Source organism: Sprattus sprattus, assembly GCF_963457725.1.
Source record: "Sprattus sprattus genome assembly, chromosome: 13".
Lineage (NCBI taxonomy): Eukaryota > Metazoa > Chordata > Actinopteri > Clupeiformes > Clupeidae > Sprattus > Sprattus sprattus.
Genome location: NC_137911.1, coordinates 12,919,808 through 12,933,840, shown reverse-complemented (window position 1 = coordinate 12,933,840; position 14,033 = coordinate 12,919,808). Strand labels below are relative to the sequence as shown.

General features: G+C 39.8%; 1 protein-coding gene across 1 annotated transcript in view; it reads right to left on the bottom strand.

The window, feature by feature from the left end:
• Nucleotides 1-9,238: 9,238 nt before the first annotated feature.
• The window catches only part of ldah (lipid droplet associated hydrolase), a 62,543-nt gene continuing 57,748 nt past the window's right edge, over nucleotides 9,239-14,033 (bottom strand). Inside the window, exons 6-7 of the mRNA XM_080850796.1 lie at nucleotides 12,255-12,337; nucleotides 9,239-10,550 (exon numbers count right to left, since the gene is read on the bottom strand). Of these exons, the coding sequence (XP_080706922.1) occupies nucleotides 10,359-10,550; nucleotides 12,255-12,337 (275 nt within the window). The 3' untranslated portion in view covers nucleotides 9,239-10,358. The remainder of the gene's footprint in view (nucleotides 10,551-12,254; nucleotides 12,338-14,033) is intronic.

Here is a 14,033-nt window from a genome sequence, read left to right as displayed (position 1 = left end):
ACAAATTCACTGAATGAAAAAATAAACTTCAGGTCCATAAGAAAGTTAGGTCTGGAATTCTTAACGGTTACAATGCATACTGTCAGAGGTAAACTGCGTGATGGAGTGCTAATGTTTCTTGGCAGCGGCAGAACATTGCTGGGCCATCTGGAACATAAACATCATTCAACAAGGGCAAGCAACTGTAACATATAGAGTTTGTAAATGGAGGAACTTTGCTCCGTGAACTTAGAAAATGAGCTGAGATAAAAAGGAAATGAGAAATGTAGCTGTCTGGATCTGGTCAAGACTCCAAAAATCATTAGTGGCATTTGAGAGGCATTCGTTATCCCCATGGTAGTGTGCGCCGTACCACTCCATAATGCATTGTGATGTAATGTGTATGTAGGTACACGTGTACAGCTCATGGATTGTTTCCCTTTTCTGCTTTTTGTCAGTGCACGGGATCCCAAGCGATGTGCTAGAGAGTACTTCAGTAATTCATGTTTATCAACGACCACGCATCATATTCAACAATATTATATATTTAAAGAAAATACGTTGTGACAATATACTAAATTATTGGTGAACGCATAGAGGTCATTTGAAGATCTGCTGTTGAGTTATGAATCTGAACCAGATTTGTCAACGCAGTTCGGTAGTGAGCATATCACGCTGTGTGGAATACTGGAAGTGATCATTCTGACTACGCCACATAACAGGAAAAGAAAGCGTTCTGCATTGAGAAAACAGCTTTTATCATTCCTTTTTCAAGGATAATGTCATGAAGTCTTAGGACTAATCATATTCCAGTGTCAAGGTTTATTTCTTATCAGAGTCACTGGCAATTGTATTAAACCAACTTTTTAGTCTTTCCATCGTTTTAGACACATATCTTGTTTATCTTGAGTATTAGTTTACTTTTCAATTTGTTCTCAGCAAGAACATACGCTCAGACCCTGTTTTCTTCAGTAAAGTTCAGATAATTTCTCCTCTCTAACCAGGATCCAATTCAGCTTTTCTTTTTCTTTTGTTCTGCAGCATCATAATTCATAACAGGGCTTGTTGTTTTTTGCAATTCTCCATTTCAGCTGCCTGCATTACATTCAACCATTTTCCATGTTTTTTTCTTTTTCTTTTTTTTTTTTAAATAAAACTCACCAAAACTGTTTACTGTGGTATCAGGAATTAGGAATTATAACCTTAAACAAACTGACCACAAGGAAACCAGTGACAATGTCTGATCTATGCACAGTGGCACAGAAAGACAATGAGGGGATTTGACTCGAACACTGACTGTAGGTCCCATCGTGCCATTCTTAATGCTTACGGGTTGGAGCTGTCTGACTTCTTTCGGCATTAAGAAGAGCAGTCATTCAGTTTGTATGTTTAGTTTTGGTATGCATTAAATGCCAAACACATTGTTTCAACAAATATGAAGTGGCAGCATATAATTTCATTTTTTCTTTCTTTTCTGTTTTGTTTTTCTTTTATTAGGAGCAGGTATATCATTCATTTTGTGAGAGGCATTTTGTTACATGGAAAAAGTAACAGATTATACAAGCTTTTTGTTTTCAAACAATGCATATCTATGTTGCTAATACAAACAAATGCATATGACATATCCCATCTGAATGAAAACCTTCTCGGGCCATTCCTGCAGATTTCTGCTGGGGGCCAGTTACTCCATTAGCTGCAGGGCCTGTTCACAAAGCTCGCTGTCTGAACACAGAGCTCAGCAAAGGTCCCAGAAATGACCAGTGTACAGAACCATGAACTGAGCACAGTTCATCTTAGCTTGTTTCCTGAGAGATACTCTGGAGCAGTAGAAAACTCATTTTAGTGGAGATGGATTTCTGTCTCCCCCTGATACAGCCAGGAGTCCTCCTCCCTTCACCCCCCACCATAGGTGTAATTTCCTGTCACGGCAGGTAGCCACATCCATTTCATGCTATCTTCTCTAGGCAGCGATGTCGCCATGGTGACTCGATAGCCATGTATTTCCCGCCTCTGTGAAGTTCCGCCTTGTCATTCGGATTTAGGTCAGGGGCCGGGCTGTCGAAAAGTTGTCTGATTCTCGACATGTTTCACTGTATAATTATTTCCTCAATTTTCTCGAATGATAGAAACCCCGGTTTCCATTGGGCCCATGTCACATGGTATGGGCCATTAATGGTGCTGGTTCATGGTGTTAATATGGTGGTTTTAAAACAACTCTTGCAGGCAGCAGAGGTTATCAGGACTCTACCTGCTCCAGGGGCCTCTCTGTGCTCTATCCCTCCCTCTCTCCATCCCTCCCTCTCTTTCTCTCTGTGTTTTGCTCTGCTGAGAACTGGCACAGAGGAACGGTAATTAAGCGTGCCAAGACCTCTCTAGTAGTATAATGTAAAACATGCATGATTGACACAGTCCAGCAAAACAATTAGACACACCTCTATGCTGTTGGCTCGCCGTTTCCAACAGTTAAATGTCAAACGTGCATTTTAGCAGAGTGCTGTCATCACTACCCTTTCATGAGCTATTTAACAGACTTGACAAAGAACTCAAATGTGGGCTTTGGACAGTTATGTAGTTTTGTTGGGTCTTTGTATGGGAAACAATGTTTTGCATTATCTCTTTACATATGGTAAATGTGTACAAATGTTCACTCACGTCTGAATGTAGAGTATGCTGAAAGGCTCTTTTTTATGATGTGGTATTTTACAAAATTAGACCAGCATTTTTCCAGTCTGTTTATTTATAGTATTTTCATCTCAATGAAAAAAACCAACACATGACATTTCGAGCCCCATCTATTGAAAACATTAGGACTATGTGCCAATGAATGTTTGACAGGATTTCAAAGCAAGTTTGTCCCCCATTGTTTATAACCTAAAAAAAAATGCACTGTGAGAATGTTTTTGTTGTACGATTTATAAAGGAGTGTATATAATTTAATTGTAAATTAACTGTAAACAGCAATGTATTTGTCTCTCTTCTGGAAATATTATTTAGTAGTATATATATATAAATATAAAAATATAAATATATTTGAGACGAAAAACATAAGCACATTGTACCCTCTTTTTATGATAAAGGTTTCTGTTTTTTATTGTGGTACATATTTTGTACAGATGATGTTATAAAAAGAAATGTACTGATAATAAAATGGCGCCCCCGCTGTGAATCTCTTTTCCCAGATGACAGACATGAGAGAGCAGAGCCCAAAGCAACTGTCTGACTAAACCAGTTCTGCCATTGTTATTATTTGGTTTGGATTTTGTCTCATTTTTTTGCCAGCAAAGCATTCAGGAAGTTTCAGGTGATTCAGGATTCTATACTGCTTGCTAGTGGGAGGGAGAGAGAGAGAGAGAGAGAGAGAGAGAGAGAGAGAGAGAGAGCGAGAGAGAGAGAGAGAGAGAGAGAGTGAGAGAGAGGGCGAAGGAAAGCGAAATCAAGAGTCGTGCTGAAACAAAAAAGAGAGAGAAAGCAAGACAGGGAGATTGAGAGGACATAATATAGAGGGAGAGGTAGAGAGACCAAACAAAGGAGTGAGAGTAAAAACAAGTGTGAGACAGAAGAGAGGGAAGAAAGGATGAAGCGGTCTCCAATATTAGTAGGGGGAAGTAATGCTTTTGGAATGATTGGACTCTCCTGGGTTGCTGGGTCACATCCCTCCATGAGAAAATACAGTGATGTAGGAGGCTGTGGCATGCCGTTGCAGGTTTAGAAAAAATGTTGACTTGCTGCCCGAGCAGGAAGTACTCGTCCCACAGTGGATTGTGATGCTAGTATAAGATGTGAAGCTTAAAAATACATTAGTATTACGTGACACTCAATGCGTCTGAATAGGTATAGCAGCCACCATATCCTTCAGAGTGATGCAATTGTGAATGCTGCATTTTTTAAGTGGGTTGTGAAAAAACAATTCATATAAATTTATATTAATAGTAATTTACTCTACATCAGACTCCGAGTGGTATAGGTATTGTTGCCTTAATCCTGTTTAATATTTACAGGTTGCATATTAATTAAATGTCATATATGTGAAATATTTAAACCTGTATATAGACATTTAGGTCCTCAGAGTGTTATAAAAATTAGAATATGTTCATGAAACATAAACTCGTAAAAAAATAAACATGCAAAAAACTGACAAAAAGAAGAAAAAAAGAAAAGAAAACAAAAAAAAACATCTCTGAAATTCGTTCGAGAACAGAAGTAAATTAGTTTGAAGTGACTCTTTCCTCTCCGCTGGAAGATCTCAGTGACTTGAGAAACAAGTTTCCACATTTGAAAGTCTATCACAGATAAAGATAAGAGATAAGAAAAGATCTCCAGCCAGCCCTACTAGCATAAGGTGGACTGCCTCGCCACCTAAACAAAAAGGATAAAAATAAGAGAACAAGCCCCAGATCTGTCCATCTGTTATTCAGCCATGCTTAATGCTCTTCAAAACAGTATGATAAGTTGATCAAAAACTACATTTTTGGTCCTCTGTGGGTCGTTCAAACAACAGATCTACTTTAAATGACTTGTCACACGCACATGTTGGAGAGAGAGAGTGGGGGAGAGGGAGAAAAAAAAGAGAGAGAGAGCACACCGCTTACAGGGCTTGTTATTATTTGCATCTGGTGGTAGCAAGCTAGGTAATTCACTAATGCAAGACTTAAAGGATATTAAATAAAATGAATGAATGCAAAGAGGTGCACACAAGGCAAGAGGAGGTGGAGGAAGAGTTATCCCCTGAGCAAGGTAAAAGGGAATGAAATGATGAGAACCATTTAGACTCCATTTGTCCCTGTCCTGTGTCTGTATGACCTAGCATAAAAAAAGTGTCTTCATGTAGACAAGCAGTGAGGTATAATGGATAGGGTAATGCTCATGTTAGTCATTTGACGGGCCCTGCATGTCATGAGCTGTCTCTGGGCTTACAGTTTCTGTCTCAAACTGTGTGAAAATGGTGCATTTAGCTGCCAGTTTAAACAATTTTCCCGGGGGAGGATGACCCCTGACCTCCCTACAGGTCTGGGCTAAGCCCCAAATCTTTTCAACTCCTAGCAACGCCCCGGCTGGACTGTCTTCAGGTGGTTTATTTGAAAAAATAAATGACACGACAGAAAAGTGAACTATTCCTTGGGAAAGGAAAAAAATACAGAATGACCAACATTTACGGATGGGCGCGTGCATTTTGGTGATTCAATCTTTAACTGACACTCCCCATAAAAAAATATATTGTTTATGCTGGTGTGGTTCCAGGGATTGTAGGTGCCCTGAGTGAGAATATCTCTTCCAGCTTCCAGAAGAAGTGAAAATAGTCCCATAACTTTCAATTACATTATTGGAAATTACATCTTAGGCCATGCAAGTACGCCACGAAAGGTGTGAAGGAGTGGATCATACTGATTGTTTTTTTTTAATAACGTTTAATTTCATCTGTTCATTTAAACCATTTAAACGGAAATGGAAGATGTTTGATATTAATTATCCAAAACATTGACCCATAACAGACAAATCCTGGTAGTCATTAAAAGAAAGACTCCTTCCAAGGTCCTGAGGGTGTAACCTACACAAAGATGTTTTGATATTATTAATGACTCACAAATCACACAAAACCATGATATGTTTTCAATGTCCTGTACACATGCTTTACGCATAGGTGTTGTTTGGGGTCAATTTGACCCCAGGCTGTTTTAATTGTATAAAATATATGGGCCATTCTACCGAATTCGTGTAATATGCAGTCCCTCAACAATAAAAACTATTTACAAAACAATTAGGTATTTAGGCATAGATATTTAATTAGAAAATGTTATGGTCTATATAAACCCAATGCATTACATGAGATAGTGATAAGCCAAATATATACAAAATCATCATTTATAGGGTACTTTCTATTGGGAAGTAGCTGTCCCCAACCCTGACATCTAAATTTCAATGCCTTTAAATAACACTTTTCAATTTTTTTAGATTTTTTTCAATGATTTCATTTCAAAGATCTTTATGATTGGGTTGAAACAGAACTTGGAATATTTAGATTTATTGTGGGTTTAATTTTTAAATCAATTTTCTATACTCAAAAAATCATGTCCCTAGTTTTCATGTCACTACCGAAACACAAGAGTTTTAGTCCATTGGCTGAGCCTGTGTTTTAGCCACGACTCTGCATTTTTGACCATGCAGTGACACTGCATCTCTGACCCTCATGGTTGAATGGTAAGTAGCTAAATCCCATAGTTTTTGTATAAATGTGTTCCAAAGTCTGAAAATCGACGTGTAACCTTAAGAATTGTCACTACCGAAACGCATGTTTTCTTCAATTAAGTAAACCTTTTGGGGTTTCATGGAAAATCTTATGTTTGTATGTGTGTTCACCTCTTCAAAGATGTATTTGCATGCCGTGTGCTTGTTAGAATTCTTTATTTATGCTTAAAGTTAGCTAGAATTGTCACTACCGAAACAGTCACTACCGAAACATATGGTAGTGACCTGATGATTTCAGTAGTGACAAAATGAAATGGTAAGTAGTTCAATCCCATAATTTTTAAATAAATGTGTTGTGTGGACTAAAGGGCGGCCCAGAGCACCTTTTGGAAGATTTTGGGAGAGAAATGAACATCCATCCAACAGTGCAGTCACTACCGAAACACTGGATGTCACTACCGAAACAGTGCAGCACTACCGAAACACAGGATGTTTTGTAAAAAATTAAGTATATTGAGTAATCAACTAAATTGTTATGATACTGATTGGATTAATGTATGTTCAATTTCATCAATGAACAACTCTGGAATCAATATGATCAGTATTTTGCATTGTACAAAGAAATATTGCACTTAGATTTTGATGAATTGTATAAATTGAACTTGAAAGTTTGGTAAAAAATTCATTTTTATGGATTTCATTGTAAAAACCTTCAAGAAATATTTGTAAAAATACTCTTCAGAGAAGGGAAGGAAACACAATCTGAACAGGTCAATAATAATACTTTTTTACTATAGTAAATGTGATGTTTCGGTAGTGACAATTTTTGGAAGAGGAAAAACATTCCAACACATTCTGAAAATACAATATAAAAATTGACTGTTCTTTTACTAGATAAGTGTACTTTAGATATGGTACAATATACATACGGACAAAGTTTTGGGAATAAAACATAAAAAAAATCAAAATATTTCCGACCTGACTTTGCACCAATTCGGTAGAATGGCCCATATAAGAAATATCAACTTTTTTCATCACATTGTTACTATTCTTGATAACAGACATTGTTTTTTATTCAAAATGTTATAGATGACAACAATATGTACTTAGACATAATATGAAGCCATAAAAACACCAGAAGGATATCTCTTTCCAATTTTGGGTCAATCAGTGATATTTTATGATGATCTGCATATTTCTCCATAGTTGCGTAACATTTATTCTGGATGTATAAGTGGGATGGGTGGGGGTATTTAGGTAGTCAACAAACAAACCTAAAGTACCTAACACATAAACTTGGGTAAAAAATAAATTATAATAATTTTTTGAAGGTTTTAAGTGCTGGGGTCAAATTGACCACAAGCATAATAGATGTGAGTAAAATTTGAACATAATAGGAGGGTTAATGTTGTTATTTTGAATGCTGTGTTTGGCTCACCACAACCATCTAAAGCACAGAGGGAAAAGCCTGCCATCTTCAATCAGGAGATAAGATTTTAGCTTTCGCTAACTAACACAACCATGGTATAAGACAGGACAAGGGCACAGCAGACTGACGTGGTTCAGTCCTGTGACAGAATCTTTATGGTTTTTGATATTTAGTGATGGAATAGCACTTTTCAGCTGTCTAAGTCATAGGCATAGAACAGCACATGGATGACAAAACAAAAAGTAACACTTTAATTCAATTTAATTCATAAAAATGTTGTGACAGAATTGTGAAATACAGTTTCAGTGCTTTGAATGAGGGAGCTGAAGGTCTGTTTCTTACTTAAAGAAAAGCTGAAAAACTGATGTCTGTGAGTGATGTCTGCTTTGCCTCCTCAGGCACTTTATCCACCTGATGGCTGAATCTGAAACAGCACAATAACATTTTATTCACCTGAGAGAGAGAGAGAGAGCTAGAGAAAGAAAGAGAGAGAACTAGACGTGCTACCCTGCTGTGCCAGTGCTTGACCGCTCAGGATGTATTGGATGATCTTCCACCGGTTTCAAATTCATGGGGACGCCAGGATGAGAGACGCTATTACGGTGTCAAAACAAAATAGTACAATGGACATAAAAATATGATCCATCGCAGATGATGCTTCTTGGAAGGAGAGAAAAAAAAAAGCCAGAATCTCTCTGGAAGAGTTCCTCGTCGCCACAAGAGAGACCAACCCTCTCTGGAGACGTAAAACAGTAAAGCTTGTTTGCTTTGCCACAATTCAATCCACCCAGGCGGGATTACTACATTTCTTCGAATGAAATACCGCTGCCTCATGGTTTAAATCAAGAATAAGCTAATTAAGAAGCTTAGTCATTCGTCTTTATGAGGCCAAGGAGGGAGATTAGAGGGCTGTGGCTTCCTCAGATTGCCTTTTCTTCAGCTCCCAAAGCAAGCGCAGCACTAACTGACACGTAACTGGTCTCTAAAGTGTGCTTAGCTGAAGACTAGTGGCAGAACCGGGCACGTGGACTCTGCCCCCAACCTTAACCTATACAACATACTGTATAAAAGACGGGGGTTAGGTTGGGGGGGTCTGTTTATCCAAACATACAGCAGTTTGTTTAAAGACCTGATCTTACTTTTCTGTTGAAATCTCAAGTCATTAAAATATTTGGTCATTGTTTTTTTTTTTGTCTTCACAGTTGAGTCTCATAGGGGCCTGGTGATCAGGAGCCCGTTCAGGAGTCTTAAACAGAGAAAGATAAAGTTGTGCCATGTAAGAAGCTACCTTATGGATCTCTAACAGAGAGCTGCCAGTTGGCAACTTCTATCACAATAACACACTCTCAAGGGGGATGACAATGGCCAAATAGCGGCCATCGATGTCATATGTCTTTGGAGATAAAGGATGTCCTTGTAGGTGAAAGCCATGTTTGCATGTAAGAAAATCTGAGCAATTTTAACAACATGTTTATTTTTTTCTTGAGAACACTGATGGTATGGACTACAGGTATGGGCAGTGTGTACAGTGTACTTAGTGCAATTAGATCACTTAACCTCAACACAGAGCGATTTAAAATCTTTAATAATAATTTATATATTGGTCCATGACAACTTAAATATCTTGTACAGTGTTTTAACCAGGAAGTAATTACAACATAGATATACATAATTCATATATTTTTTTTTTTTACTAAAAGTAAGTACATTTGGCAGCTCAAGTGTCACAAAAAAATCTGTCATCACCTCCAAGACACACACACACACCGCTAGCTTAATATGAGCGCCTTTCTCATTTTATTTGGCCATAAAAAAAGGCTGGAAATGTATTTTTAACCAACAGAGTTGAGGGTAGGGGTTCACAAGAAGGCCACAGGTTGTAAACGGTGACCACCATTTTAACCCTGAGGAAATGACTTGTGTCAAGCTGTGTTCAAAACCACACAGTGTGCCTTTCATACGATTATCAAATTTCCATGGGTTTCCATGGGTTTTCTGGACAAACGCAAGTATTGGAAAATACAAAGCAAAGAAAAGAAAAGAAGGGGGAAAATCAGCAAAATTACTACGTAAATGGCCATTAACCTACATTTAAACCTGCCAGATGAGTAACAATGAATGACTGTTAGATCTTTGATGTTCATAATTTATGATTAATAAAGGCTTTCATTCTAAGTCATGAACTTAAGTCACTAATTTTGTGCTGTGCGCCGCACTGCGTGATGGCTGTAAAGTTTAAACCCCATGAGGAGCCAGTGTGCGTTCCTTAGAGTAATATGACAGACGACACAGCAGACAGTGAGCATGCAGCATGTGTCGACCAGCTTCATCTCCAGAAATAAAGAAGAGGTCAAACCCTGCATTGATGGTGGATGAGACTGTTCTTACTGTGTGGAGTTGATCAAAAACACAAAGCACAAAGTCATTTCCACAGAAACGGCACGGAGCAAAGTGTACACAGGGACAGCAATGCTGCTACATGTGGATGGTAAACTTTCGACATCAGAGTAAAAAACTGTTTAAATGCACCATTTATATTTCTGAGACCCTGTTAGTACAGTGTAATATATTGAGCACACTGGTACTTTAAAATGGCATTAAACTAATATTAGACTTAACATAAAACTACTGAGTACACTGTACTTAATGGTATAGTTACAATGTAACAGAAGCTTTGTAGTATTCAGTGTTACCACGAACAAAGGATCTATCTTAAACCAATCAATGTTGAATCAATGTTGAATGTTCCGCAATGTCCATAGCAACGTTATAGCTCCTTGAGGTCACAACGGAGCCACTCGGTGACCATGTCCGCCATACGTTTCCCTGCATCGAGCACAAACGCGTGGCGAAGTCCGTTCTCACAGAGGCGAATGTCTCCGGTTGGGAAGTCTCTTTTTATGTCGTGGTAATACTGGACTGGACACCAATGATCCGTCGCCCCGTAGTAGAACACAAGCTTAAGGGTGGACAGGAGAAAAGAGGCCATTTAGTCTTTAGACAAGATTGTCAATAAGGGGGTTGCTGGAAGATGAATGGTAGGAAAAAAGAAAAGGAAGAAGCCAAATTGGAGATCAAACTGTTGTGCTTACAATGATTAAAAACCATTTCCAGATTAAGCTGTGAAAAGATGTTATAGTCTTCCACATTACGCATGTTTATATTTGTACTCCACTGTGGATTCATCTACCAGTAGGTCCATCTTATGATTTATATCCCGATCTTTGGTTTAATTAGATATCAGTGTACATGTGTGGAAGTCAGACAGTTCCAAACTCACAGTACAGTTAAACAAGCCATCAAGATGAGATTCAACAGTAGAATCCATTTAATCTTTCATCTTAAAATCGTTAACATATTAAACAGGAAATAACTTTGTCACTGTCTTTAATTACTAACGTACTGCATTGTGCCTTCTAAAACGATGACTCCAGTCATCGTCTGGTGTTATGCCGTAGTCACAGCAGCTCCTAACAGGTGGCTGTAGGAAGAGGCTGTTTATATAATAATCAACACCTCCACATGGGTCCCAGAGCAGCATGGATCATAGTAAACATATACAAAATTACATTAGCAGAGAGCCCTGTCTGGTCACTGCCAAGTCTGCAAACTAAACCCATAGTCTTCATGTTTTTGGCAGCTATCTGGTCTTTTTCATTATGCTCCCAACCGCCCCCCTTCCCGTCCTCGTCTACTTAAAATGAGTGCGCCCTCGAGTTTTTCGTTGACGGGTGAAGTTAGCCAGGGAGACGGCACGCATCAATAGGAAAGGCTGCCATGCTATCACCTTTTTAAGCGACGACAGATCAAGTCCACAGGCCATCAACAGCTACCCCCGCCACACCCTCCACCCTTTCCCCCGCTTGCGTGTGCGGCTTCTGCTTAGCATCAGACACAGGGCGTTACACGCAAGCCACGGCGAGAGAAAGAGAAAAGAACAAAAAAAAATGAACTCTGCGTTTCCCAGCACTTCTATCGGAAAGAGTGGAACAAGGGGGAAAGACTGGTGCAGGCAGAGGGTTGTGGTGTGTGTGTTGGTGTGTGTGCGTTCCCTTGTGTGTGTGCATGTGTGTGTGACATAGGGCCGTCACGTGGAGCTGTCGGAGATGATAGGTTTCTCCTGACGTAGCCTCCGGCTCGTTATCAGCTCCCGGTAGAGAGGTCAGCGAGGTCGTTGCCTCCACTGGAACATCTTCAGTGAGTGCCAGGTTCCCTTTGATCACGACCGGTATGCACACCCACAGCTCCCGCTTCTTTTTAGGAGCAACTTTAGGTCCGTTTCCGGTTCGGGGTTTTTCCTCAGCTATTTTGTGTGTGTGTGTGTGTGTGTGTGTGTGTGTATCTGGCCTGTGTAAATGCCAGCGTGGTTCGCATGTCATCAGTGTCTGGTGGGCATCTACATGTTTGATCTGTAAGTTTCGGTTGTGTGAAATTCGCAATATGGAAAGATTAGTGTCAGACGATGTAAAGTCAAAGAACATATAAGGATGGGTGAATGTTTCTCTGCCTCCGATTAAACAGAGAGATGAGATGGACAGATGGTATTTTGACCTCTCTGCAGCTTTTTTACATTCACTAGACCTACAACAGGACTAGAGAAGAAAGAACACTTAAAAAAGTAGTTTAAAATGTAGCAATGCAAATGTGATGGAATGTTTGTTACCTTGTTAAGGTTCTGCTGGATAGTTGCGTCGTCTCTCTCTAGCACCATCCTCATCTCTTGGCTGCCCATGTACATTGCATTAGCTGAAAATAAACAAAAACAACAGTGTTTCATCAGCAACAAAATCAATTACAGTATTTCTGCCACTACATCTTCCCCTTTGCCAGCTTTGTGTCCCATTATGGACAACCCTCCATCTGGGCAATGTCTCCACACGGCACACACTCTGCCTGTGATTACCCTCCGTGTCACCCCTTTGATGCCTGACTCAAGAACACTGCGAGCTCTTCTTAGCTTCAGGAATTGGCCATTATTGTTCCCACCAATCGGAATGTTCCCTAAACTCCCTTCTGAGGACACCAGTAATTTCAGCACATGCTCAGTGGGTGGTTGGTTCATTTCAAGTATGCTATTATTCAGATAAATATAGAGAAAAGTACACGGGCCTTGAATGTGGCACTAAAAAAAATGGTGTTCATGTTCAGTCCAATTTTCTATATTTCTATGATTCAGAAACATGCAGCAGAACAACACCCTTCCACCCTTTAATGGTCCAACACGAAAACAAAATGTTCAACTAAGTAATTCATCATTCCTTTAATCCCCTTTGAGTCCAGGGAATTCAGTGAGACTCCTAGTAGGGATCTCTCCTGATACATTAAGGCTACCTATATGTTGCATTTTGCTGCCCTTGAATTTGTAATTCAAATCAGAATACCTCTGAATCAACAGGAAATGGTACTGTATCTCTCAGACAAGGAGATTTTTTCTGTCTGTGACCCTAGTTTGACATCGCGACCCGCTAATCTGGCAAGCGCTTGAATAAAACAACAAGTCTAGGACACGAACATGGCTTAGATGTTTGGATTTAGAATTAATGGTTCACAACACACTGCAAAAGAAAACAGAAAAAAATTAAAAACTTTAAGAGAAAAGGCAAATATCCCTCCCATGAAAAAGGAGTAACCTCGTGATTCCTTTGATCCAACGTTCCATCAGATCAGTGAGTCAGTATGTTCTTTTTTTTCTTAAACCGTTAGCGGATGCACACATTTTTAGAGCCCTCTTTTTTTTCTCCTGTGCAAGAGAGAACATAGCTCGCTGCCATTTCCATTTGCGCTGCGGCAGCCTGAACATAAGGCAGAATCCCTGTTCAGCCACAATGCGCACAGCCCACAGCTATGGGGCTCGTGACAAGATGACCCCAGAAACATCTCCAAGCCAAAGATGGGATGGATGCGAGGGTCTATCATTCACCGCAGCCTTGCATTCCGCTCCGTATGGCCTGCATATTATGCTGTCCTCCCTGGTTGGATCTGATGTGGTCTGGTCTGGTCTATCTTCTAGCTCCTGCCGGAGACTGTTAACATAGTCTCCCAAAGAGATGAAGAGTGGTGAGGAGGAGAGAGAGGGAGGGTGTTGGAGGTGAGGACTTTTTTTTTTGGGTGTCGGGGGTAAGGGGGGTAGTGTTGCTCCTTAGATTACTGGCCTTGTGGGGTCGGGCGGAGAGGAAACAAGGGTCCTCTTGCACATCCGCGTCAGACCCCTTCCGAAAATGAATCATAATCTGCAATCTGTCTCACTACATAGCTGCGAGACGGCTGTTCAAAAGGTTTGAGGCCGAAAGAAAGGAGAAGAACAAAGGAAGTCAGAGAAATCGGTCTTCTCTTAATTCTTTTCCTAATCTAAAGCCCAAGAGGCGCTGAAGTGAGGAAGGTACTGATTTAGACCGCGAGGGCAGTCAGTGTGTAAAAAAAAGGGGGGTGGGGGCTGTTGTAG